General features: G+C 39.5%; 1 protein-coding gene across 1 annotated transcript in view; it reads left to right on the forward strand.

The window, feature by feature from the left end:
• The window catches only part of farp2 (FERM, RhoGEF and pleckstrin domain protein 2), a 93,410-nt gene that overhangs the window by 63,006 nt on the left and 4,633 nt on the right, over positions 1-25,771 (forward strand). Inside the window, exons 14-26 of the mRNA XM_028444683.1 lie at positions 1,486-1,670; positions 3,669-3,758; positions 4,552-4,685; positions 4,763-4,844; positions 5,417-5,654; positions 6,428-6,558; positions 6,685-6,753; positions 7,235-7,324; positions 10,842-10,924; positions 13,964-14,082; positions 14,983-15,146; positions 21,628-21,735; positions 21,822-21,973. Of these exons, the coding sequence (XP_028300484.1) occupies positions 1,486-1,670; positions 3,669-3,758; positions 4,552-4,685; positions 4,763-4,844; positions 5,417-5,654; positions 6,428-6,558; positions 6,685-6,753; positions 7,235-7,324; positions 10,842-10,924; positions 13,964-14,082; positions 14,983-15,146; positions 21,628-21,735; positions 21,822-21,973 (1,645 nt within the window). The remainder of the gene's footprint in view (positions 1-1,485; positions 1,671-3,668; positions 3,759-4,551; positions 4,686-4,762; positions 4,845-5,416; positions 5,655-6,427; positions 6,559-6,684; positions 6,754-7,234; positions 7,325-10,841; positions 10,925-13,963; positions 14,083-14,982; positions 15,147-21,627; positions 21,736-21,821; positions 21,974-25,771) is intronic.

The following is a 25,771-nucleotide window of genomic DNA, read 5'->3' on the forward strand; positions in this document are numbered from 1 at the left end:
TAGGACTGATGACATCATCACTGTAGAACTAGGACTGATGACATCATCACTGTAGAGCTAGGACTGATGACATCACCGCTGTAGAGCTAGGACTGATGACATCGTCACAGAGTCGGTCGACTCAGGAGGTGGGGGTGGAGCTTCCAAACAAATCTGACGTTGCACACCCTTGAACGAAGCAGCAGCCATGTTGAAAGTCTCTGCTCAGTCTGATCCTGATCCACAGATATATGTGAGGAACACAGAGATAGATATACATATGTATAAATCATAAAGCTGGCCGATATGGACCAAAACTTCATATCATGATATTTTGTCTTAAAATGGTGATGATTTTAATTCAAATAAAGTCTGACCAGAAATGTGCTGTTGTAAAATGCCACATAGACAAATTTATTAACAAACAGTTGCACAATATGAGCCAATTTAGTCTTTTTCGACCATAATGGACAGCACATGTGAGTGAGTTCTGTAGTGTGGCTTGTTTAGCGGTAGATTAGTGTTAAGACACAATCAGAAATCCATCTACCTGTACTTTTCATGTTATTCTGAGAATTAGCAAAAGCAGCGACTCCTAAAATGAGAAATTTAATACAAAATAATCTATTATATATATGTATACTGTATATATCAATCTCAATAAAGATATTGTCATTTTTTATATCACATAAATATACAACTTGATATATCTTGATATTTTGCTTTAAAATTCCTAGATTTTGTGACCATTTTTATTACAGGAATTATTATGTAATAATTTGAGGAAAATTGAAGGACTTTGTAAGAATTTTGAGTTTTTTCAACTGTTTCATATTAAAAATGACTGCAATGGTGCAATAAAAGCACCGGGAAAACTGAGCCTCTGCAAATAATTTTGAGTTTCATTAACACCACAAATGTCAAAATCAAGGCTCAGGGGCCAAATCCGGCCCTTCAGAACATCCGATTCGGCCCGTAGGAGAAAGTGAAAATGAGTAAACATGAATCACTGTAAATTAATAAATAATTCAGTTTTTTTTTTTTTTTCAAAATCCTGCAATTTTTCTCAAATTATTCCACCAAATTTCCTCAAATTAAATAAAAAAAAACGGTCAAAAAATAAATAAATCAAATAAATAAAGGACATTTAAGTATTTGACACTTATTGTTTATAGATATTGTTGATGCCTTCTATACTTTATGTATCATTTATAACTGGAAGTGTAAACTTGGGCACATTAATGTTGAAATTGTTCATTTTACCTCCAAAAACCTGTGGCCCACTAGTGATCAATCTGTTCTGTATTTGGTCCTTGAACTAAAATGAGTTTAACACCCCTGATTAACACAATGATTCGTGTTTTCTCTGTCATTTTGACTTTCTCATGTGGGCCCAATTGGATGCTCCAAAGGGAGTAGATTTGGCCCTCGGGCCATGAGTTTGGCACGTGGCATTATTGATGGTGTCCAGGTTAAATCTGATCTCCTGTGTTTGTTCTGGTCCAGATTCGCTGGTGGACAGCCCTCAGCTCTCACCCTTCACGTCCAAGGAGCCTCTCTGCGTGTCTCCGTCCTTCCAGATGTCCACGCTCAGCCTGCCGGGACACGCCGCCTCCCCCGTGCAGAGCCCCGTCCTCGGGGAGGTGAGCGGCAACGCCAAGCTGGAGGAGGAGGAGGAGGGCAGGAGGAAGGTACGTACACTCTGCCTCACACCAGGGCTGGGCTCAATTATAATTGTATTTGAAATCATCTGTTGCTGTTGTATTCAGAAATGATAATTGACTTTGTAATTGCAATTGGTTTGGAGTCGAGGCATCAAAATGGAAAGAAGAACATATTTCTTTCTGAGATACGGCTTATCTTAAGAGTCTAAAGTCTAGTTCAGATATGATGAGCTTAAACTTAAACTGAGGTGAGAATCCAGTAATGCATGAAAAATGTGCAAAAACACCCAAATTGTGGAGGTAAGGCTATAATAAAGTCTAAAAATGGAAATATTTTGGATTTTTATTCTTCTGAGAAACAACCTAACAAGGTAACCAAGCAAACAGAATAGATCTAATGATGTAATAATCAATAAAGCATGTTTCATATCAACGTTTCCAACTACCTATCAGTCTTTTAAGATCATTTTACCATTAAAAAAATAAATAAATGTAGTGCTATTACACCGCAATAGGATATTAATGAGTCTACAGCAACTGCAGTCCAAACCCAGTATCTGTAAAGAACATCATTATGGTTTTCTCCATGTCAGGCACTTTGTTGGATCAAAGACCTCCTGATCTGTCAATGTACAATCAATTTATCGGGAGAAATTAAAGCGGTTAACTCCTTGACAACCACAGTAACTACTGATCATAACACATTCTGAGTGAATTCATCCTTTAATATCTCTGTACGTTGATCATTTAAACCGTAAAAGTGGAGCAAGAAGGAAAAGAAGTGATCAACCCTCTCTCTCTCTTTCTCTCTACCCTGTCACCAGCTCAACACACACACACACACACACACACACCTTTACATACTAAATAAATGCACCGCCAGGTCTCACCTTTGTGTAACAAGTGTCAGAGAGAGATTGGGACATATTATCATTACTTCTGGAAATGTGAAATGATAAAAAGATTTTGGGGTACAGTTTCATGTAAAAGTTAAGAGGGACCCAGGCCTCTTCATTCCCCTCAAGCGAGGTGACCCTAACCCGTTTAAACTATGCCACAAATTGCTATTTTTGGCTAGAAAATGTATTTTAATTCATTGGATTAATGACAAATCGCCGACTGTCACATTATGGTATAGGGGAATATTCAGGCCCCTCCCCCATCAAAGACTTAGTGACCACCTTCCTGAGGATTTGACTCGGCTCATGACGAGGGGCCAGTTTTCCCTGAAATGGTCACGCCCACCTGAGATAAATTCATTTGTACAGTAGAGTGAAGATGAAGGGGGGGCGTTAGAATGGATGATAAAGGATTTCATTCGTCAGGTATAGTTTAGAACAGCACAAGGAATTTAACGTGGTCGTTGCAGTAAACAGAACACACTGCGGTGGCCATCTGCGGCGTCATCATGTTTAGATGCAAAGTGGGACAAGAACAGGAGGAGAGGGAGGGGTGAGGGGCAAAAGGCAGGTCTTAGACTGAATTCCTTATTGGGGAGGACAGTTTAAAACTGGGAGAAAACCTCCATGGTGTACACACATGACACGATGGCAACACGTTTAACTTTCTGTTGAAAACCAATAAAAATAAGATACCAATAAATTCAAAAATCTAGGGCTACACTGACAAGAAAAAGGCTGCACACCAAAAATATTAATACCAATATTTTAATGGATAAGGAAGACTTAGAGATGTAAACAATTTAGATGATAGACAATATTTTTTAGTGTATTTTACAGCTGATTTAAACTGAGATGCTAACAGGAAGCTAACACAAGAGGAAGGTTACGTTTTGTTAGATTATTTGTTTCTGGCTCAGTAATTGGGATTAAGAACGTATTTCATTGAGAACGTAATTGTAATTGACGTTTAATGGAAAAACAATCATTGTAATTTTAATTGTTGTAATTGGAAAAAAAAATGCTGGTCACCGTAATCATAAATGAGTTGTAATTGAACATGGCTAATTGAAGATGTAATTGTAATTTAAAAATGTAATTGTAACTGTGATGGTTCTCCTGCCAGCGTTATCCCACTGATAAAGCGTACTTCATCGCCAAAGAGATTCTGACCACGGAGCGAACGTACCTGAAGGACCTGGAAGTCATCACTGTGGTGAGCGTACCTTCTGCTTACACGTGCTCATTATATATATACAGTATATACAGTATATACAGTATATATATACACAATGTAACATCTGAAGCTCTGAAAAAACATTTTACACATTTAATGTTTATGTAAATGACTTTTTGACTTAGCAGATTAGCAGAATAGCAGAATAAAAATATGATATTTGGCACTGATTTGAAAAAAGGCGTTGACCACTCAAAAATTCAATATGGCGGCCATTTTTCAAGATGGCCGCCATATTGGCATACTTAATGTGAGGAGAAGTACAGTCTGATTTAATCTCCTCTATTCTCACTCAGAACTCTCTGGAACTCTTCCATTTTATCAATAACACAATGTTGCATCTTTGTAAAATATAAGAGAACAATCAAGTCCTCTGAGATTATAACCTTTTTTTTAATATTAACTGGTCATGAGTTATTGTATGCTTTGAACGTAACTTTGATTGTCTGAAAATCAACAATATCATAACATTGAAGTAGTTTTGACTGTATAAATAATGTTTGTATGGTCTCTCTACGCTGCTTTATGAACTCATCTTAAAGCTTTATTTGTGACATGGATGTAGTACAGTTTTATATTCCAAAATATGAAAAATGAATGAGAAATACAAAATAAGCTTCCTAGTCAAATACATGTTTGGTATAATATTTAAATGCTTCTAGACAATTTATTTTACACATGGTTGATTTGAGACTTCCAACTAACTTTCTTATCCATTATTCAGTATATATCTGTGTTTAGCTCTGATCTGTCCTCATCGTGTCTCCCTCAGTGGTTCCGTAGTGCTGTGATCAAAGAGAACGCCATGCCTGAAGGCCTGATGACGCTGCTCTTCTCCAACATTGACCCCATCTATGAGTTCCACAGAGGCTTCCTGAAGGAGCTGGACCAGAGGCTGGCTCTCTGGTAAAGGTCCAGCCTGTGCTGCTGCTGCTGTTCTTTTATTAACACAGTGTTCTAAAGTCGTCTGCTGCTCCACACAGGGAGGGACGTTCTAATGCTCACGTTAAAGGAGACTACCAGAGGATCGGAGATGTTATGCTGAAGAATATGTGCGCTCTAAAGGTAGGACTTCTCCGTAGGGTGAACAAGGCCTGGGCAGTTGATCAATTGGTTTTTTTGCTGATGATTTGAAAAATTAGACTTTTTTCTTGTCTTCTTACGACACACTTTTTGTCCCTGCGAGCTTCCACAGCTGAGTAGTAGAACAACTTGTAAAGTTCTGCAAAATATACACATCATCAGATTAAAGCTCATGCATACACAAGGATCACAATGGATATACAGTAATCCTCCTGAGAAATAAATGAAAATGAATATATTAATTCATGTTTTGATGGGGATTTAAATCAAATTCTTCACCCTTTAAAAGGCATCTTTGTCATACACAGTTGTGGCTGCAAAGAAATCACAATTTCACCTTTTCCATGTGTAAAGTGTTGTGGTGGCCGTCTTATATCTTGCTCTGGATTCAATTTACAGTGTTTTAAGTTATTTCATCACAATCGTTGTCCCCAAAAACCTACTTTTTGCCACAAAGATCATGTTTATGATTTCTCGATTTTGAGCGGGAACCATTGGTTTGCTACTAATATACCTAATATGCTACTATTGTGTCATGTGACTGTTCGCCACAGGAATTCACCAACTACCTGCAGAAGCACGACGAGGTCCTGACGGAGCTGGAGAAGGCCTCCAAGAGGCTGAAGAAGCTGGAGACGGTGTACAAGGAGTTTGAGCTGCAGAAGGTGTGCTACCTGCCCCTCAACACCTTCCTCCTAAAGCCCATCCAGCGCCTCATGCACTACAAGCTGATCCTGGAGAGGCTGTGCAAGCATTACTCACCCAAACACCGCGACCACCAAGACTGCAAAGGTCCGTTTGTTCAGTCCACTGAACCCAATCATTTACAGGCCTAGACTAGAGGAAACATCTGTGTGACTTTATAATTTTCTATTGTTTCATGATTTAATGCAGACGTGGGCAGAAAAACTAGCGGCTCAGGGGCTACATGCGGCCTTCGATCTAATTTGGATGAGCCCTCAAAACAAATCCCCTAAAAATTGTAATTAACGAAATTGGAAGACAAATAAAAGTCCAACATAGTACACAAAATACACAAAAACACATAAAATAACTCCAAACAACAAAGAAAAGGACAATAAAATGCACAAATTTCAATCAATTAACGAAATCTCACAAAAAGATTAAAAAAATACACAAAATGTTCACAAAATTGCACAGAAACCTTCCAAAAATAAACAAAATGACAACAAAACGGACAAAATGTGAACAAAAGTGCCTAAATCAACAACAATCTCACAAAAAGATTACAAAAATACACAAAACAAAAATATAGAAACTGATGGAAAATCAACGACAAAAAATCTAAAAATTACAGAAACTGTCGACAAGAAGCAACAAAATCTTTATTTTTTTACAGTTTAACAGTTTTTACAGGTAATTTTCCTTTGCTTCTTGGACCATGTAACTAATAAACTTTTGTACATGTTGTCATGTCCTGCTGACGCAACCACTGGAAAAAATAGAAGCTGAAGAAAAGCTTGTTTCATTGTTGATATTTTGGCAGAACTTTTCAGATTTCTACATTGGATATGAGTCGATATCTTCTTTTATTGAACCCACAGAGGCTCTGAAGGAAGTGGCCGACATCGCCCTGCAGCTCCAGAGCAGCCTGATCCGCCTGGAAAACTTCCAGAAGCTGACGGAGCTGCAGAGAGACCTGATCGGCATCGAGAACCTGACGGCCCCGGGCAGGGTGAGCGCAGTGACCCAGAGAGGGCAGCAGGGGGCGCAGAAGAACAGAACAGAATTCTTATTATATTTATTAAATCCACAGTACCATAAACATGCTGTTTAATAAACACCATCAACTCCTTTGTAGGAGTTTATCCGTGAAGGATGTCTGTACAAGCTGACCAAGAAGGGGCTGCAGCAGAGGATGTTTTTCCTGGTTAGTATGAACGGATGCATGGATGGATGGATGCATGGATGGATGCATGGATGGATGAAAGGTACATCAAGTAACAACAAAATTACACAAAAACATTAAAAAAAAAAAACAAGCAAAATGGCAACAAAACGCATAAAATTTTAACAAAAGTAAATAAATTAACAAAAAAAATCATAAAAAGATTAAAAAACAAACAAAATGTTAACGAAAGTGCATAAATTAAGAACAAAATCTCATGAAAAGATTAAAAAAAAAAACCACACACACGTTACTAAAAGTGTATATATTAACAAAAAGATTAAAACAAACAAAATGACAACAAATTGCAACAAAATCACAGAGAAGAGATTCCAAAAACAAACAAAATGTTAACTGAAGTGCATTCTTTAACAACATAATCTCACTAACAGATTAAAAAAAAAAAAAAAAAAGCACATAATGTTAACTAAATGGATGGATTGATGACTTGTTCCACTTTCAGTTTTCAGACCTGCTGCTCTACACCAGTAAAGGTGTGACGTCCACCAACCAGTTCAAAGTGCACGGACAGCTTCCTCTTCATGGAATGATTGTGAGTCTAATCCCCTCAGTGTTAACGCTGCTGTAGAACATTGGTTCTAAACAGATCAAGACATAGTGTAGAATCAAACATCATGTACTCAAACACATGGAGGAGGTGGAAACTGATGCTGAAATGCTTGTTCAGTTTGACCACATGTTGCAAATGTTTGGTGCATTGCATTGTGGGATGTGGAGTCCCATAGATCAGGGGTTCTCATCCTTGGAATCACTTTTTGTATATTTTTACCCTATTTCTGCAACTACACCAAACTCACCATATTTTAACCTATTTTCATCACTTTTTCTTGCCATATTTTTGCTCCTTTTAATGTATTTTTGCTACATTACTCCCATTTATGACACTTCATCACATTTCAATGACTTTTCTGCTCATTTCTTCCACATTTTCAGCACTTATAAACCCTTTCCAGCACTTTTCCACCTAATGTCACACATGTTGATCAATTATTGTCAATTTTAACCTCTTTCATGATTTCATGCTTATTTTTTGCCCATTTAAACACATGCCCATTATTTGCCAGTTTAAGATGATTGTTCCTACTTTTTAGATTACACTAACCCCCACCCCCTCCCCCCATTTCTGCCACTTCTAAGCCATTATTGACACTTTGAACCTTTTGACTACTTTTTCTGTCTATTTTTGTCCACTCTAATTTGCAACTTTTAACCAATTTCTGTAATTTTTAAAATTCCATTTCACCACCTTTTCCACTATTTTTTGGTCACTTTTAACCTATTTTATTTCTGATTAAAACAAGGATTTACATCTTTAGGATGACTATATGCTGTGGCCCAAATGATAATAAACTTTTCTGGATAACAGTGGATATTATTCAGATAAATAAATAAATGTTTTAGTTTCAGTTTATTTGTTTCAGTCTAGCAAAAAATAAATCTGAAACAGGCAGAAGCAAAAATGCTTCTTTGCACAAAATAAATCATAACATTCAAGTTACCTTTCTCAAATAATAGCACACACAGAAAATGCAAGCATTCAACAAAGTACATTTGAGTTGTCTTTCTCAAATAATGTAAAATAATGAAATAAAAACAATATATATATATATGTGATTATCACAGATTCCACAATGCAGTGACCCAAACTGAAGTGTTTATAGTGGAGATCAAAACCAACTTTTCAGCCTTCTACATTTATTTATTGATCGTTGAGGCCTACACTATGTCTTTATCATCACCCATCAGTGAAAACTCCTCCAGTCTGAACCCAGTGGCTCCGTCACTGGCCCAGTTGTGTGTAAAGACAGGTGTTGGTTAGGTGTGGGTGTCCTAACGCTACATGTCTCTGCTTCACTCCTGGCTGCAGATCATAGTGCTGGACGCTCCGGTAAGACCTCTGAGCCCCAACCCTTCCTCCTCCTCCTCCTCCTCCTCCTCCTCCTCCTCTGTAGACAAAGCCACAAAGAGCAAGAACTCACTAACATTACAATTTGGAGAACCATATTTCAAAGCAAATCAGTGTGTTTATAGACACACAATCCACCCATAGTCCAGCAGCTACAGCATTATCTGTATCTGTTAATTATGGGCTCTATTCTCCCATGTGCGTAAGTCCAAAAAGCAGCGCAATGGCGCTGTTTCTGGCTGTGTGCTATTCTGCCCCTGTACTTAAGTCAGTCACTGTGCGCCTTCATCCCAGTTACGCACTCTGGGTGGAGCAGCCCTGAAATGTGGGCGTTCCCATTCAAATCTGGCTTTAAGCGCATTCTCCGGTGTGCATAAGCCCTTTCCCTCTTACGCACTTCTAACCCTGGAAAAAGTGCAGCGCCCCCATAAGTGGGGGTTTGAATTCATCACGCAGCAGCAGCTGTGATCACTCAGCTGCTGCTGCGCGATTAAGACACAAACGCAGACTTCTGTCCACGTTGGTCACAGTGATTCAACTATTTTCATATTATGTCCAACGTAAAGTCACAGTTTGATCCACTACAGAGTGAAACATGCTGTCATATGCAGATAAGGATGGAACACAAACTGTTCACACACATATTTTAATGAGGCTCAGGTCACTTTAAACTATTTATATTTAAAACTGTGTATTATGGAAGTTAATAGTTTTACTGTAAACATCCCTCTGTATTAAAGCAGGACGCTCTGTGGCCACGTTATTTCCTCATATCTCCAGCATCTAACTCTGTCACACTTTACAGTGATGATGATGATGATGATGATGAAGGTGATGATGATCAAGGAGAGAGATTTTAACTGTGACTCAGTCACACTGCAATAATCTGATCAATAATCTGATCAAATCAACCTGTTACATTGTTTATCAATGAAGGCGTTTCAAATTAAAAGTAAAATTTTTCATGGATTTCAATGACATTTACAACGATCCGTAATTTCTAGACAGCCCAAAATAATGACATCACCGCCTCCTTTCCTTCCTTTATGCGCAGTGGGCGTGTCAGCAGCCTGGACCGAAGAATACGCATAGGAGAGAAGTGCGTAACTGCAGGCGCGCAAAAAAGCGCTTAAGTCCAGACGGGAGAATAGAGCCCTATATGAATAATCTGTATCTGTACTCGGAGTGGGCGGGATTTAACCTGGAAGTGGGTTGTCTTGAAATGGGCGGGGCTTTAACCAGTATGTTATTTTAAGCATGCAGTTAATCAGGGTTGATCAGAAATTGTTATATTTATTGCTGATGAGTAAACTATTTACAGGACAGCATCAACATTGAGCTTCAGATCAATGGTTTTGATCATCATAGTAAACAAACTATTTACAGAACAAGTTTTAATTTGCAACACATGCGGTTGAAATTATGAAGTAAATGTAATTAACAAGAGTTTACATTCTCAACATGACTTTGTTTTTGAACTTTTCTTTTTTTATGATCAGTGTGATTTTTATTTATTTATTTTTTGGTGTGTGCGTGCGTGCGTGCGTGCGTGCGTGTGCGTGTGCGTGTGCGCGTGCGTGTGTGTGTGTGTGTGCGTGCGTGTGCGTGTGTGTGTGTGTGAACAAACCCACGTTTACCAGAACTCTACTGGTTAATAATTTAGTACAAACCGTAGTAAAAACAAACCTGAATGTAGGAACTTTATGTCGTATTATTGGAGAGTTTTCTGGTGTTTTAGAGACTCTGACATGAAAGCACGTATCACTCTGTAGTTACTGTCCTCAATCTGCTGCTGTGAGCCCCTCCTCCGCTCGCAGTGATCCCAGCTGCTGGTCGGAGCAGACCCACACCACTCCACATCCAAACTGTAAATGAATTGTGTCTGTTCCCTCCATCTTGGATAAGCGTCTCTTAGGTTTACACACAATTTATCCCGTCTGTTCTCGCTCTGACACCAGTAGGTGGGACAGGCAGCGTGTAGTCATGGACATCTGCTTTGGGATCATATTTAGATCTGGTGAATTTAACCCAGTTGTTATTTTTAAGCATTTTTAAACCATTAAAGCTTTGTGGTGGCTCCTTTAAATGAGACCAACAGATGTTTTCCCAGTTCATAGCTGATGATCTTCTCTCTCTGCTGCAGGTGGAGGAAAGTGAGAACGAGTGGTCCGTCCCTCACTGCTTCACCATCTACTCAGCACAGAGGACCATCGTGGTTGCTGCCAGGTAAGAAAAGCCTTTTTACTTTGAATTATGGATGTGGTGCATTAAAGTTCATGCTCCTTACAATAATCATCTTTTTTTTTTTTCAAGACTTAATTTAATTTAGTTTTGGATGGATTTATTTAAAAACTTTGTTAATTTTTCATGGATTTTTACTTTAAGGTTGAATAATGTTTTATTATGATGAAAATTACAGTCTTGATGGTTCCATTCTTGTTCATTCCGATGGGGGTCATCATCAAGCTAACACATTCTCTGCATATGACAGGGTACACATTTTGTTTCACAGAGTGCAAACGTGTGTTTGATTAAATGTTAAAGTAATGCAATGGTTTAAGTCATACTTGGAGGAGCAAAGTTATTTTGTAAGCATTGGTAACTCTTAATCTGACAGATTACCAATGTCCAGTGGGGTTCCTCAGGGCTCTGTTCTTGGACCTCTTCTGTTTAGCCTTTATATCACTTGTCAAACTTATGTATATACACACACATATATATATATATATATATATATATAATAAATTCATAATATAGCATTTTCCGTCTCTTCCTTAATCCGCTTATTGAACACACCCACAGTCAGGCATTCAGCGAACTGTATGCGTCTATATTAATGTTTATATTAATTCAAGTATCTTCACTGTTGAATCATCTCCGTCTTACATGTTGTTGTTGGTCTAATAATAAAAAACAAAAAAAGAAATTCTTTTCTGTGTAACTGGTGGTAAGAGTGCATCTTTTTCTGATCACGCTGAGGGGAATCCCAGAGCCGATCTCATTTTAATATGATTTACATATTTAAATAGGGACGTGGACATATGTGCGCTCACATCCACACTGATTCAGATGTTCAAAGGATAGGAGCGTGGATCCAGTCCTACGCACAGATTCAAACATCTGATTTTTTACGCCTGTCTCTGGATTGAGACGTACGCTTATTTTCACACCATTTATCACCTAAGTCTTAGTACATGAGGCCCCAGGAGAAGCTGCTCCATTCTTTGATCTCCATAAGATTGGACTATTGTAATGGTCTTCATTAAACATCTACAGCTGGTTCAGAACAAAGAGGTCAGAGGTCATTAGTCCAGTTTGAAGTCTTTCCACTGGCTCCCAGTCAGCCTCAGAATAGACTTTAAAGGTGCAGTCGGTAACTTCGAGGAGAGAGAGGACTTAGCATTAAATTTGAACAAGTACAAATTTCAGATTCCTCCCCTTCCCTCTCCCCTGCTCTCCTGCCCTGCCTACAAAGCCCCTCCCCCACAGGAGGCTGGCGTGAATATTGCTAAATGGCCAGTAAACTACACAACAAAACCGTTAAGACTGTCAGGTCACTTCATAAAGATACATAAAGATATCGTCTGCTACTTTCTAATAAAACAACACCAACCAGTAACGTTAGCACTAGTATTGGAACCAAGCTAATGTTAGCCCGACTGCAACATCACAGTAATATAACTTGCACTACGGAGTACTAGTGTAACAATTACAAATCAAACATAATGTAAATCAATCAGGGGTAATTACCTGTCAAGCAGATAAAAGTTGTCAACTCTGCGTCAGTTTTGAGTCCTTCCAGATCACGGAGTTTTAGCTTTCCTCTTTTTACTCGTCATCTTTGCCGTGAAAGCTGTTGATGCCAACGGCGGTGTCGGCAATTGTGAGCATGAGCTAGCTGAGGAGGAAGGGGGCGGGAGCTGTGATTGACAGCCGTCAGACAGTCCATCAAACACAATCCTGGCTCTGATTGGCTCTTTTTGCTCGGTCGCGGTCGATTCAGGCAGTTTGCAGTTGGAGCAGTGGGCGGGACTTAATGAGCCTGTTTTTTTGTTTTTTTTTTACAGATTATTAGTTTCATGTAAGGCTGTCTTTACATAGTGACAGTTTTAGCAAATATGACAAAAAGTCACTTTTATAAGAGTTATCTATTGCACCTTTATGGCACGTTCACACCAAATGCGTCAAAAGCGGCAGGTGTACATTCACAATTCATGGTGGACGCGCTTCTGGGGAGCGTCGGAGGTCCCGCTGTGCATCCCATGCCACGTGTTTTGAAGTTTTTTGCACGGCGGACGCTTTTGATGTGCGTCCGGCGCCTCCAACGCGGCCGACGCTGGAGTTAGGATTGTTGAACTTTTGGGGCATATCGTGGCGCGTTGACCAATCAGGAGCGTTCCCCAACTGTGACGTACTCAGAATATTGAGAAGAAGGAAAAAACACTAGAGACAGATAGGCAGGCACTCTTCTGCTGGAATACAGCGCCTGTAGTTGGTGTCCTGGTTGGAGATGAAAGCACCGATGCCGGTCACTAGGTCGTAAAACCAGGCACGGGAGAGACGGAAGTAGCGGTGAAATTGAGTCTCATTCGAGCACAGCTCTGATGAATCCAGAAACAAAGCCGAGGTGCAAATAAAGCCAAGCCACTCTCTGGATAATGTAGAGCAGATGAACGGGGGTTGGAGGCGGCGTGTTCAGCAAGGAACTCCAAACTTTATTCTCCATCCAACCACACTTCTCTATAGCCCTCTGACATCACAGTGCACACACTGAGTCACACCATAATACATCCAACACAGCCTTCTCAACACAATAATGTTCCACCACTTCACAGTCACTGGGGGAATTATGAACGTAACTGTTTGCCACAATATCATCCATTGTATGAACACACCACCAACAGATAAGCCCCTCCCCTTGACGCGCTGGGCGTGCATCCAGAGCATCTTCGACACTGGTGACAAGCGTCTGTATTCACTGAGCACAAGCGTCCAACAACGTGCGTGAGGCACGATTTGACGTCTAAAAGGCGTTTGGTGTGAACGTACCATAAAAGTTCTGCTGCTGGTTTTAAATGTGTGAATGGGTTTGGTCCAGAATACATCAGTGAGATGTTGTTCAGCTATGAACCCAGCAGGTCTCTCACCCATTTTAGGTGCCCGAGTTTGGGAATGCCGAGGTTGATAATTAACGCAAATTCTCTGCGTCCCGGGATCTGTGTTTTCTAAGGTGTGTTATGGAAGTCGTGTGTTTTCTGATTCCAGCTCTAAGGTGGAGATGGGGAAGTGGATCGAGGATCTGAACTTGGCGATAAACATGGCCAAGAAGTGTCAGGAGAAATCTGGGATCTTCCTGGATACAGGACTCAGTGATCACTCAAACCGTAAGAGAATCCCCCCCCCCACACACACACACACACACACCCCACCTCTTTCTCTCTCTCTCCTTGTGCCTGTAACAGGGACTGGACCTTTAGTGGACGCCCCCCCGCCCCCCCCCCTCAGAGCTTTACTCTGTCCTCCGTATGAAGTCTGTGTATCGGGGTTGGGGTCAATTATAATTGTAATTGCGCAATTGGTCATTAATTACAATTATGACATAATTTTTATTGTAATTGTAAAAAATCTGTTGCTTTTGTAATCGTAATTGAATTGCAATTGAGTTCAGATAATTAAAAATAAAGTTGAATTGAATAATTAACTTTGTAATTGTAATTGCCATGAACATTCAATACAAACTGTCATTTATAATTTATTTAAACGCAAACTTGTGGAACCATGTTAGAGTTCTATGTCTTACACATACAGTACGTAGTTTCATTTAAAATATATATGTACTGACACTAAGAATATTAATACTAATATTTTCATTGATTAGGAAGCCTTAGAAAGGAAACCAAGAGAAACTAATTTGATGATAGATAATATTTTTTAGTGTATTTTACAGTTGATTTAATACATGGGTCAAAACTGACCTGTTAGCATTAGAGATGCTAACAGAAAGCTAACACAAGAGGAAGGTTATGGTTTATTAGGTTTTTTATTAAAGGCTCAGTAATTGTGATTAATTGCAATTGAAGTTCAGTAGTTGAGAATGTAATTGTAATTGACTTTCAAGGGGAAAAATATCATTGTATTTTTAATTGTAATTGGAATAAAATGCCAGCCAATGTAGTCTTAATTGAACATTGATAATTGAAGACGTAATTGTAACTAAGAAATGTAGTTGACCCCTACCCTGCTGTGTAGTCACCTCTCCTCCTCCCCCCCACCCCCACCTGTAGGATCATCAGACGAGGTTTCTCCGGAGCAGGAGTCAGAGGACGAACTGAACTCGTCTCGTACGTCTCTGGATAAACAGACGCATCACCGCGCCAACACAACCATGCATGTGTGCTGGCACCGCAACACCAGCGTGTCCATGTCTGATCACAGCCTGGCTGTGGAGGTACTCCTCCCCCGCCCTCTGTCACTGACACACACACACACACACACACACCAGCAGGTTGCAGCAGTTGGAGCTCTTTGGTCCTTTCCATCACTGTTTTTCCTCACACTGTTCTAAATAATAATCCTCCCTCTTTTCCATCAGCATTCTTTCCCTTTGCTCATTCTTTAATGCAGCGGTTCTCAACCTTGGGGTCAGGACCTCATTTGATGTCACCAGACACTGGGAAGGGGGTCGCCAGATGCCTTAAAAGAACTAGGAATATTTGAGCCCAGTTTTGCTTATTTTGACCACTTTTCTGCAACTATCATAACTCCCGTTTCTGACACTGCTCTATCAAAATTCAATGCCTTTTTTTTTCTGCACATTTTTCCTCTTTCAAGACATTTCCATCACTTATAAACCCTTTCCACCACTTTTCCACCTAATGTCACATACGTTGAATCATTATTGTCACTTTTAACTTCTTTTCTCCATATTTCATGTTTATTTTTGACAGTTTAACCACATTCACCATTTGTCACACCCATTATTTGCCAGTTTACCCTGACCCCCTTCCTCTCATTTCTTCCACTTTAACCCTCCTATTTTCCTTAAATATTACAAACACATTTTACCCTTAGGGTCAATGTGACCTCAGGGATTATTGCCTCCAGAAAATGATTTTCAGAAAATCATTAACCATGTTTTTGTGTCAAGAACTTTGTTTATTTGTTGAATCCATAAATAACCCATTGATAATAAAACCATGACCTGTTCTCTAGTGCCACCCTGAGGACAAACTTTTAAATTAGAATTAATTTATCTTGAATAGTTTCCATTCAAATTTTCAAACATTAATGAGCACGAGAGTATGAATCCTATTGGTTGTGGTGATGACATGACCTTTGACCTTTCCTGCAGCGCCACCATCAGGTCATCAGGAGTTAGTGTATTGTGAAAATCTTTAGTCAAATTGTTCCTTATTATTATTAGGGAAAAAATTTGTTTAATCAATTGTAAGCATCAAATTAGGAAAAGTCATGAAATATGAACCAAAAAAAAGAAGTAAACTATTATTTTTGAGTGATAAACATAGAATGGGATTAAATTGACCCCAAGTATAATAGGAGGGTTGAGCCAATATTGACACTTTAAACCCTTTTCACCACTTTTTTCTGTCTGTTTTTGTCCACTCTAATTTTCAACCTATTTTATTTGTGATTAAAACAAGGATTTCCATCTTTAAGATAATTATAATAATAATAAACGTTCCTGGATAACAGTGGATATTATTCAGATGAATAAATAAATGTGGTTATCACAGATTCATAGAACAATGGACCATCATTTTACTGACTTTATGGATGGACCCCAAAAATCTCTCCCCTTTATTCCCCCTTATAGATGGTCCTGTCTCCACATGACTGTTCTTCAATGTTCATGTCTGTGTTCAACCACCGTCAGCTACAGTGGGGGTCCCCGCTCTCTGGGACCTTTATTCTGGGGGTCGTGGGCTGATAAAGGTTGAGAACCTCTGATCTAATGTGCATGATGAAGTGCCCCCCCCCCCCCAGACCTGAGCTGAGCTCTTCTCTCACTGCTTCCTAACAAGTTCATTCACTCTCTCTCTGCATCCCCCGCTTCCTCTTTTTGTTTCTTACTTCCAGTCTTCGGCTCTCCGGCCGTCTCTCCAGAGCTTCCTCCTCGCTATCTCCTCGGTCAGGGCCAGAGACCAAACACCATCACACACGTTTGCTGGTACAGAAACCAGAACCTCTCTCTTACCGATTACCTGCGGGTGAACCAGGTATCCCATCCATGAGCCAAATAGTGTTAGATCTATTCATTAATTATGTAACAGCATCAGCCAATCAGATAAGATGATAGTTTTTTTCATCCTATTCATTTGGTTAAACAAGGATGAAAACATTGACTTTGTAAGCAGAGACCAAGTTAAAGCAGTTAGAGCAGTGTTTCCCAACCAGGGGTACGCGTACCCCTAGGGGTACGTGAGCACATTGCAGGGGGTACGTGGAAAAATTAAGAATTTATTTCCAAGATAAAAAAAAAAAATATTCTGTCATTTTATAATTCCGTCAAAAACGGTCCGTGTGCGCTATGACTTGTTTCCCTGGGGAGAGAATAACCTGTGGCACAATCAAAACAGCGGAACCCTTTTTACCTGCAGCAGGTGTAGATATGGATAGATGGATGAAACGTCCTGTTGCTGTGGATACAGGAGGGGGGAGGAGCCTGCCGACAAACGCAAGAAAGATGCCAAACCTAAACCAAGGCTGTATAGTGAAAACTATGTTTTATTTGGATTCACTTCTACGTCCGCGGACCCGCCGCAGCCTCAGGGCTTCTTTTGTGGTGAAATCCTGGCAAATAACTCCATGAAGCCAGCCCATTTACAGCGACACCAGAGTACCAAACACTCGAAAAGTGTCGGTAAAACTGAGGAATTTTACAAACGTAAATCGTCAGAGTTTAAATCAAGACAGAATGTAATGATGAAGACTACGAGTGTGTCAAACAAAGCACTGGAGGCATCTTACGCCGTATCCCTGCTCGTGGCGAAATCAAAAAAGCCTCACTCGATTGTTGAAGAGCTCGTTCTCCCTATGGCTGAAATTATGATCCACAAGGAAGCAGCCGACACACTCAAGAAAATCCCCTTGTCGAACAACACCGTGTCCCATCGGATTGATGATATGTCGGTGAATATTATTGAACAAGTAGTGAAAAAAATTAAAAAAGCCGGTCAGTTGGCTTTGCAGCTGGATGAAATGACAGATGTGAGCGGTGATGCTCAGCTCCTGGCCTTCGTTCGTTACAAAGATGTGTCGGACATAAATGAGCATATTTTATTTTGCAAAAAGCTCCCAGGAAAGACAACCGGGGAACAAATGTTCCAAATTATAGACATCTTTTTCAAAGAACACGATTTACAGTGGAAAACCTGCGGTCACATCTGTACTGATGGAGCTGCTGCGATGACGGGGAGTGTGAAGGGACTTTTCGGACACGTAAAAAAGGTAAATCCCGACATTAAATGGCTGCATTGTATTATTCACCGCGAGGCACTGGCAAGTAAGCGAATGAGCCCTGATTTAAGTGATGTTATGGATGATGCTGTGAAGGTGATTCATTTCATCCAATCCCGGCCACTGACTCACAGATTGTTTGAAACTCTTTGTGATGAGAGCGGTACAGAGCACGGACAGCTTTTGCTTCACACGGACGTCCACTGGCTGTCCCGTGGGAAAACAGACTTTATGAACTGTGCAGTGAAGTTTCTGTGTTTCTGACGCAGCATCAGCATCCTCTTGCTTTAGTGTTTGAGGATGCTGAGTGGGTGGGGCGCCTGGCGTATCTCGCCGAAATATTTACCAAACTTAACGAGCTCAACCTATCGCTTCAGGGAAAGGAGTCACACATCCTTAAAATGTATGACAAAATTAAAGGATTCACAAAAAAGCTCAAACTATGGGAGAACAAATGTGATGATGGAGATGTCAGCTGTTTTCCACTACTTGATTCCCATCTTGCCACCACTGATGTTGCCAGGGGTCCAGTAGTCAAACTGGTGCAAGCACATCTGTCCAAACTTTGCATGGATTTCAACCAGTATTTTCAGGACATTGAAAAAAAGTCAGAAGGACTGGAATGGGTGAGGAACCCATTTATTGTGAGTGAGAGCTGCAGGAAACTTCATGCAAGGTTGCAGGAGCATCTGATGGATTTATCATGTGATCAGGGTCTGAAAATGACCTATGATGAGAAGACATTGGCTGAGTTCTGGTGTGATGTGGAGAAGGAGTATCCTGAGCTGGGAAAACATGCATTGATTGAGCTTTTGCCTTTTGGTTCTACTTATATGTGTGAGGTGACATTCTCAGCTTTGACACACATTAAAACCAAGCAGAGGAACAGACTGGATGTGGAGAACAGCCTGGTAGCAGCTGTTCCCACACTGTCCCCAGAACTATCAAAGCTTATGAAAGACCACCAAGCTCAAGTGTCTCATTGATGCCCAGATGAAGAAAAGAAAGTACAGCTGATACAGTGAGTTTAAATTACAGTTGTTCAGTGTTTTGTTTCTGATTTTTCAAGTTCAAATGAGACATGTTCAAAGAAGCTCGTTTTGTGGGAAATCTCATAAAAGTTATATAGAACACATGCAGTTTAATTATTTTTTTGGTATTTATTTATATTTTTTCTAATTTCAACTTTCTAATTTTTCTTTAATAATAATGTATTAGTATTAATAATACAGTATTAATAATAAAAATGTTTATTATAATATTATTTCTTATATTTATCATTTTTATTGCCCTGAAGGCAACACCATTTTATGTTCAATTTGAGTTGAATAAGATCATGCCTGAATATTATTTGTTCAATTTAAGAATAGGAAATAAAATGATGCTTTGAATATTCAGTTGTGTCGTGTTCTACTTTTGAAGAATCATGCACACACATGAGTGAGGGGGTACTCATGGGGTACACAAGACAAAAAAGGTTGGGAACCACTGAGTTAGAGACGAGAAAGAAAGCGATGAGTGTGAGATTTACTCACCAATGAGAAAACAGAATTTAAAAATGCACTAAATTTAAGTTATACATGAATAAACCTTTGAAACCTAATGTAAAAAAAAAACTGCTACTGTGATAATTATTAACTGTTTGTTTATTTATTTATTGGATTAAAATCTGTCTGCAATGCAAAGATTATCCACCGGTTAAAGTGATCCTAAAGAATGAAACATTCAGACTGATTTTTAGATCATTTAGTAGCTTTTTCAGTCAAAATGACAACGTGTGCTGCTTTTGGTTGCTCTAAATAATCAGGAAGATTTAAAGGGGACATATTATGTAAAATCCACTTTTGCAGTTATTTGATCACATATGAGGAAACGAGTGTCCACTGGCACACAAAATATGAATATATTAAATATTAAATCCGTCCAGTCGTTATTTGTGGCCTTTGTAAAATTACTCCGTTTCAAACTTTCCAGATTTGTGACATCACAAGTCAAATCGGGAACGAAAATGCCCTCCCCTCCGCTGGTAACTCCACCCGTGGACTCCACCCCCAACCTGAAACCATTGTTTGTCTCGCTAGCGAAGGAGTGATGGCTACCGGTTAAACTAAATATAGAACTTTCCTGCTGTCGTTGCCACGCCTCCACAGTGAACGTACACTGTAGTGTCAGCACTGTTTGTTCATGCGGAGGTGTACTCCACTCTGTGGTTTGGCGCATTGGCGAACCTGTTCTATCACCTCATATCTCTGATCTGACGTGTTTGGGACACAATGTGATGCAGCTGTTGGAGAAAACAAATGATTATCACCTTAAATGCACTATTCCAGTCGTTAGAAGAGCAGAGGAGAAAGTGACTTAGCAACTTAACATTCTGGTGAGAGTTTGAATGACCGTTGCTGCCTGTGAGACCCTAAGCGCTGAGACGGACTCACAATAACAATAGCCTCTTAAATATCCATGTGTTTTACTGTAATGTGCAGTTTTTTAGGCTGAAAACAATAACAACATTGTGTGGATAGCAAAGATAAAATTGCTTTGGTGATCACTGACCACCCTGTAAAAGAGCGAGATATGAAGTGAGTGAGCGTCTATAGACACGCCCACTCATGAATATGCATGCTGTAAGTATCCCCCAAAACGGACCGATTTCAGAACTGCTCAGAAAGTTACTTTTCAGAGGCTAAAACTCTGAAAAACAGTCGAGTTTGGGAAAATAAACAAATACTATGTTGTTGGGGTTGTTAGTACAAATGGAGATGGGTGAAAGATAGCATAATATATCCCCTTTAAAGATGTCGATGTAAATCTTTTTGTTTACAGAAAGAGGATAAAAACAGTTGTGACCCAAAAAAAACCTGTGACCGCAGGGGGCGACAGTTCCAACTCTGAGGTTTGGCAGTAGACAATAAAGCAGAGAAGAAGAGCTCTCCTAAGGGATCTTTACTCTCCATTAAACAGTGCCTGTGTGCATCCTCCTCTTTGTAACCCATAATCACCATCCAATATAGACATTGTGCTTCATAAACTAAACAAAAACAATCAACTAAATTAAAAATATTAATTTAATCAGACACTGTCTCTACAGTGTGTATTTATTAGTGGAGTACCGATACCAAGCATGAGTAACTCTATAGATACATGCATCATCACTTTCACCTATTCAACAAACGATAAAAACAAAAGATCCCTGGATGAGTAGATAAATAACTGATTTACTCTGTGAAGATTGAACTGATTCCTCTGCTGCAGACACTGTTATCAGTAAAATGAGGCTGGTGTCCAATTACAGTCTTAGATGCATATTTCATTCAGTAGCTTATAGAAACACAATGTTTAGTGTCAGAGATCAATACAACTAAATCACACACTGCAGATCTCTGCTCCAGTGTGTCCCTGTACTGATGTGTGTGTGTGTGTGTGCGTGTGCGTGTGCGTGTGCGTGTGTGTAGAACCAGCTCTCAGGTTACCTCCTCAGGAAGTTTAAGAACAGCAACGGCTGGCAGAAGCTCTGGGTGGTTTTTACCAACTTCTGTTTGTTTTTCTACAAAACGCATCAGGTGAGAAAAACCACTTTGTGTTCCACTCAAGCCTGATGGGACGCCCTGCTGAGTGTGTGTGTGTGTGTGTGTGTGTGTGTGTGTAGGATGACTTCCCCCTGGCCAGCCTCCCTCTGCTGGGGTACACAGTGAGCACTCCAGATGAGTGTGACAGCATCCATAAGGACTATGTGTTCAAGCTACAGTTCAAGTCCCACGTTTACTTCTTCAGAGCAGAGAGCGAGTACACGTTTGAGAGGTAGGTGCAAGGGCATAACGTCTGTTTGAATATTGGGGGGGTCGGGAATTATTCACCTGTGGGGGGTCTGGTTGCCCTCCTCCAGAAAAATGTTGCATGCAATTTACTGCATTCTGGTGCATTTTACCCTCATGAACAAGTAAAAAAATCTCAATCTTAATAAAAATATCAGACTTCTGTCACAGCAGTGCGTAATGAATAAACAAACTGTATTCATTTACTTTTTATTTCATGTTGAAACAAATAATTCACAGAATTACAGGGTTGATACAGGCAGAATTTAGTCAAATTTAATGCTTTTTAACGCCCAAATACTATATTTTAATGTCACAATTGCAGAAAAGAAATCAGCATATTTCATTTAAGATTTGCAAACATTTAATCAAACAGAGGAAAGAGAATTGGAGAAAAGAATAGTTTTCAGTAAAAAATGTGTTAAATGCAGCTGAATATGTTTTAGACCATAATTATGGTATTTTTAATTAACTTATACAGTAAAACATGTTGAGGAATGTCATAATTTCCCAATAAATTCAGATTTAATGCCAGTTTGAATCCAATTTAATGCTTTTTTAATAACAATTAAGGCCATGAATTTGGCACAGTTCATTAAATATATTTTAATGCTTTTTAATGCAGTGTTTTTCAACCTTTTTTGAGCCAAGGTCCTTTTTTTTTTCATTGAAAAAATCACGAGGCACATCACCAAACAAAAATGTTAAAAAATGATACTCTGTAGCCTATATTAACAATTTAGTCATTCTTAGTGTTGTGGTAGTCGAGACCGGTCTCGAGACCAAATTTTAAAGGTCTCGGTCTCGTCTCGGACTCTGAAGCATTTTGACTCGGTCTTGTCTCGGACTCGGGATTTTCCGTCAAGACCGTTCGAGATAAAAACACGGAGAAGAACGGGATAAAACAATCCTTTATTCATTCTTTAATCCACCCTGTATAATGACCACAACCTTCCTTAATGTGTGTGTGCGTGTGTGTGTGTGTGTGTGTGTGTGTGTGTGTGTGTCTGGCTACGGTGTCAGTTTGGACCGCGGAGCACAAGGGAGATATGAACTAATCACCTGTAAAAATCCCAGTAAAACTCCAGAAAACAATCACCAGTAATAAATATTATCTCCCTGGTAAAGACAGTAGCTCTAACAACAGGTAAAATGATAAACTGGTGATATATATATATATACAGTATATATACAGTATATATATATATAAATGATCTTTTGAAATCTGTGACCTGTTGACCTGCACAACTCAAAGAATCAGAATCAAGAATCATTATTTCTTGGCAGAAATGCTTTTAAACACTTGCTGTACATTCAGCTGACATAAAAATCTTGTTTTCAAATATGTAGAATAATTGTGAATTTATCAGTAGCAGTAGTAGTTTTAATATTTTAGTTAATTTTTTGCAGGCACCTTTTTTGTCCGTCAAATGTATTTAAAATAAACTAAAATTAAAGAGAGAATGTTATTTAACTGTTGAACCTTGTCATAATTTTATTTATTCATATATTTTTTTAAATTGAAAAAAAATAATGTTTATGGTCTTGGTCTTGACTTGGTCTCGGTACATTCTGGTCCCGGGCAAGTCTTGGTCTCGGATAGTGTGGTGTTGAATACAACACTAGTCATTCTTACCAAAGTGTCTTAAATATGAATCAAATAAACACAAAGAAAAAAATAATTCATCATCTTTTATATATCTTCTTTCAAACAAAAAGTGCACTTAACATAACAATACAGCTTGAACATAAATGCTACAACTTCAAAGTGTTTTGTAAATTCTAATTCTGTCTAAAGGCAGAAACATAGTGCTTATTCTGACAGATGCAATAATATTTGGGTAAGATTTTACTGTTCCACACTGAGAAATATGAAGAGTTGAATGTACAAAATGTCGATCAGTGTATTTTAATCACTTATTGTGAAACCTGGGCCTTTTTGGATGAACACAGAGCTCATAACCTGGCAGCAATTGAAGAAAGACACACATGAAGGTCTTCCTCAATGGCTCTCAGTCTCTCTCTGTTTTTAGTGTTTATGACAGTCAGGATCTTTTCCAAAACCACACTTTCGATGTCTGCAGACATGTCAGCAATACGTCTAGAAATGGTGTTATCTGAGGAGGGACTTTAACCGATTCAGGTCCGAGCATCTTATTTACAATGGCTTTGCAGGCGGGTATTATTAGCGTCTCTGCCACATTGTGGGAGCTTTTTGATTTAGCTACAAGTTCAGCAACGTGGTAGCTAGCTTTATGGTTTTTCTCATAAATGTTGCCTGCTTCTCCGTGTGTTCACGCAGGCGAACAAAATAGTCCACATTCTTGTTTTGAAGCCAAGGGTGTTTTGTTTGGAGGTGGCGTTTAAGATTGCTTGTTACCATAGCACAGTTGGATAGCTTTTCACCCCACACCAAGCACAACGGAATCGTGTCGTTGCATCCCCGGTGAAAGTAAATCCAAATGAAAGATAACTCTCGCTGTATTGCCTCGAGCTCACTGTCTTTGCTTTCTTTTGACCTCCACTCATACTCGGGCTTTCATCTGGGTCCCAGTTTCATCCAGGGCCCAGTTTGGAGTTAGCATTTTTCCTCTTCAAAAACCTATCCATCACTGTCACCGCAGTCTCACGAGCCAAAATGCTGTCAGCGCCACCTGTCACATTCGTGCAACACTAATTCTCCGCGGCACACTGGTTGAAAAACACTGTTTTAATGCACCAGGAAAACCCTGAATTACACAAATGTTCCAAAAGTCTTTTTCAGTCTGTCTGAAAATGAAACACATTGTTGACAGATTTTTGTTTTGTTTATCTCATCAAGCTTTTCTTGATTAACATGGTTTAGTCTCTTTTGTAACATATTGGAAGCTACCAAGTGTGCAGCTGGAAAGGGGTGTGGCATATAAATGTGTTACGTATTTCGTCATTAAGTTATTGTAAAATACATCACACATCAACGTAGGACATCTTTTATTTAAAGTTTTGGAATTAATGTTTGGATGAAAATATTGGGGGGTTAAATTACTTAGGTTTGATTATTGGGGGGGGTTGTAACCACCCTATGCCCTCCGTATTTTACGCCTATGGGTAGGTGTGTTTGTCTGTCAGGATTGGGATTAATTATAAATGGTAACCATGTAATTGGTAATTATTTACAATTGTGATGTAATTGTAATTGAAAAAACATGTTGCTGTTGACTATAAAAAATGTTGTGGGTGTTCCTTTACAAAATTAAACTAAACCAGACTTGCCACTGTGGGCAAAGACCGGGGGTGTGACTGACACGCACACACCTTAGTGCAGGGATCACCAACATGGTGCCGGCGGGCCCCAAGTAGCCCACATGGGGCATGTAGGGGACCCCAGGAGCTCTAGTCACCAATGAGCTACATCTAAAATCTGATTTACTTTCCAAACTCACAAAGATAAATACATATGATAGATGTAATTAAATACTGCTGATAAGGTGTTTGTATTAAATGAACTATCTTTAAATGTTCATTTTTACTGAAACTTTGGGACAAATGTTTTTTTTTCTTTTTGTCTGCACATGCTGTCAAAGGTCAACACTACAAGAAGTGTAATCATTATGAGACAGCAATGAATGTTTTGTTATTGCCATCCACCCATCCATCTTCTCCCGCTTAGCCGTTTCCGGGTCGCGGGGGCAGCATCCTCAGTAGGGAGGCCCAGACTTCCCTCTCCCCAGCCACTTCCTCCAGCTCTTCCGGGGGGACCCCGAGACGTTCCCAGGCCAGCCGAGAGACATAGTCTCTCCAGCGT

The sequence above is a fragment of the Gouania willdenowi genome, chromosome 4 (assembly GCF_900634775.1).
Source record: "Gouania willdenowi chromosome 4, fGouWil2.1, whole genome shotgun sequence".
Taxonomy (NCBI): domain Eukaryota; kingdom Metazoa; phylum Chordata; class Actinopteri; order Blenniiformes; family Gobiesocidae; genus Gouania; species Gouania willdenowi.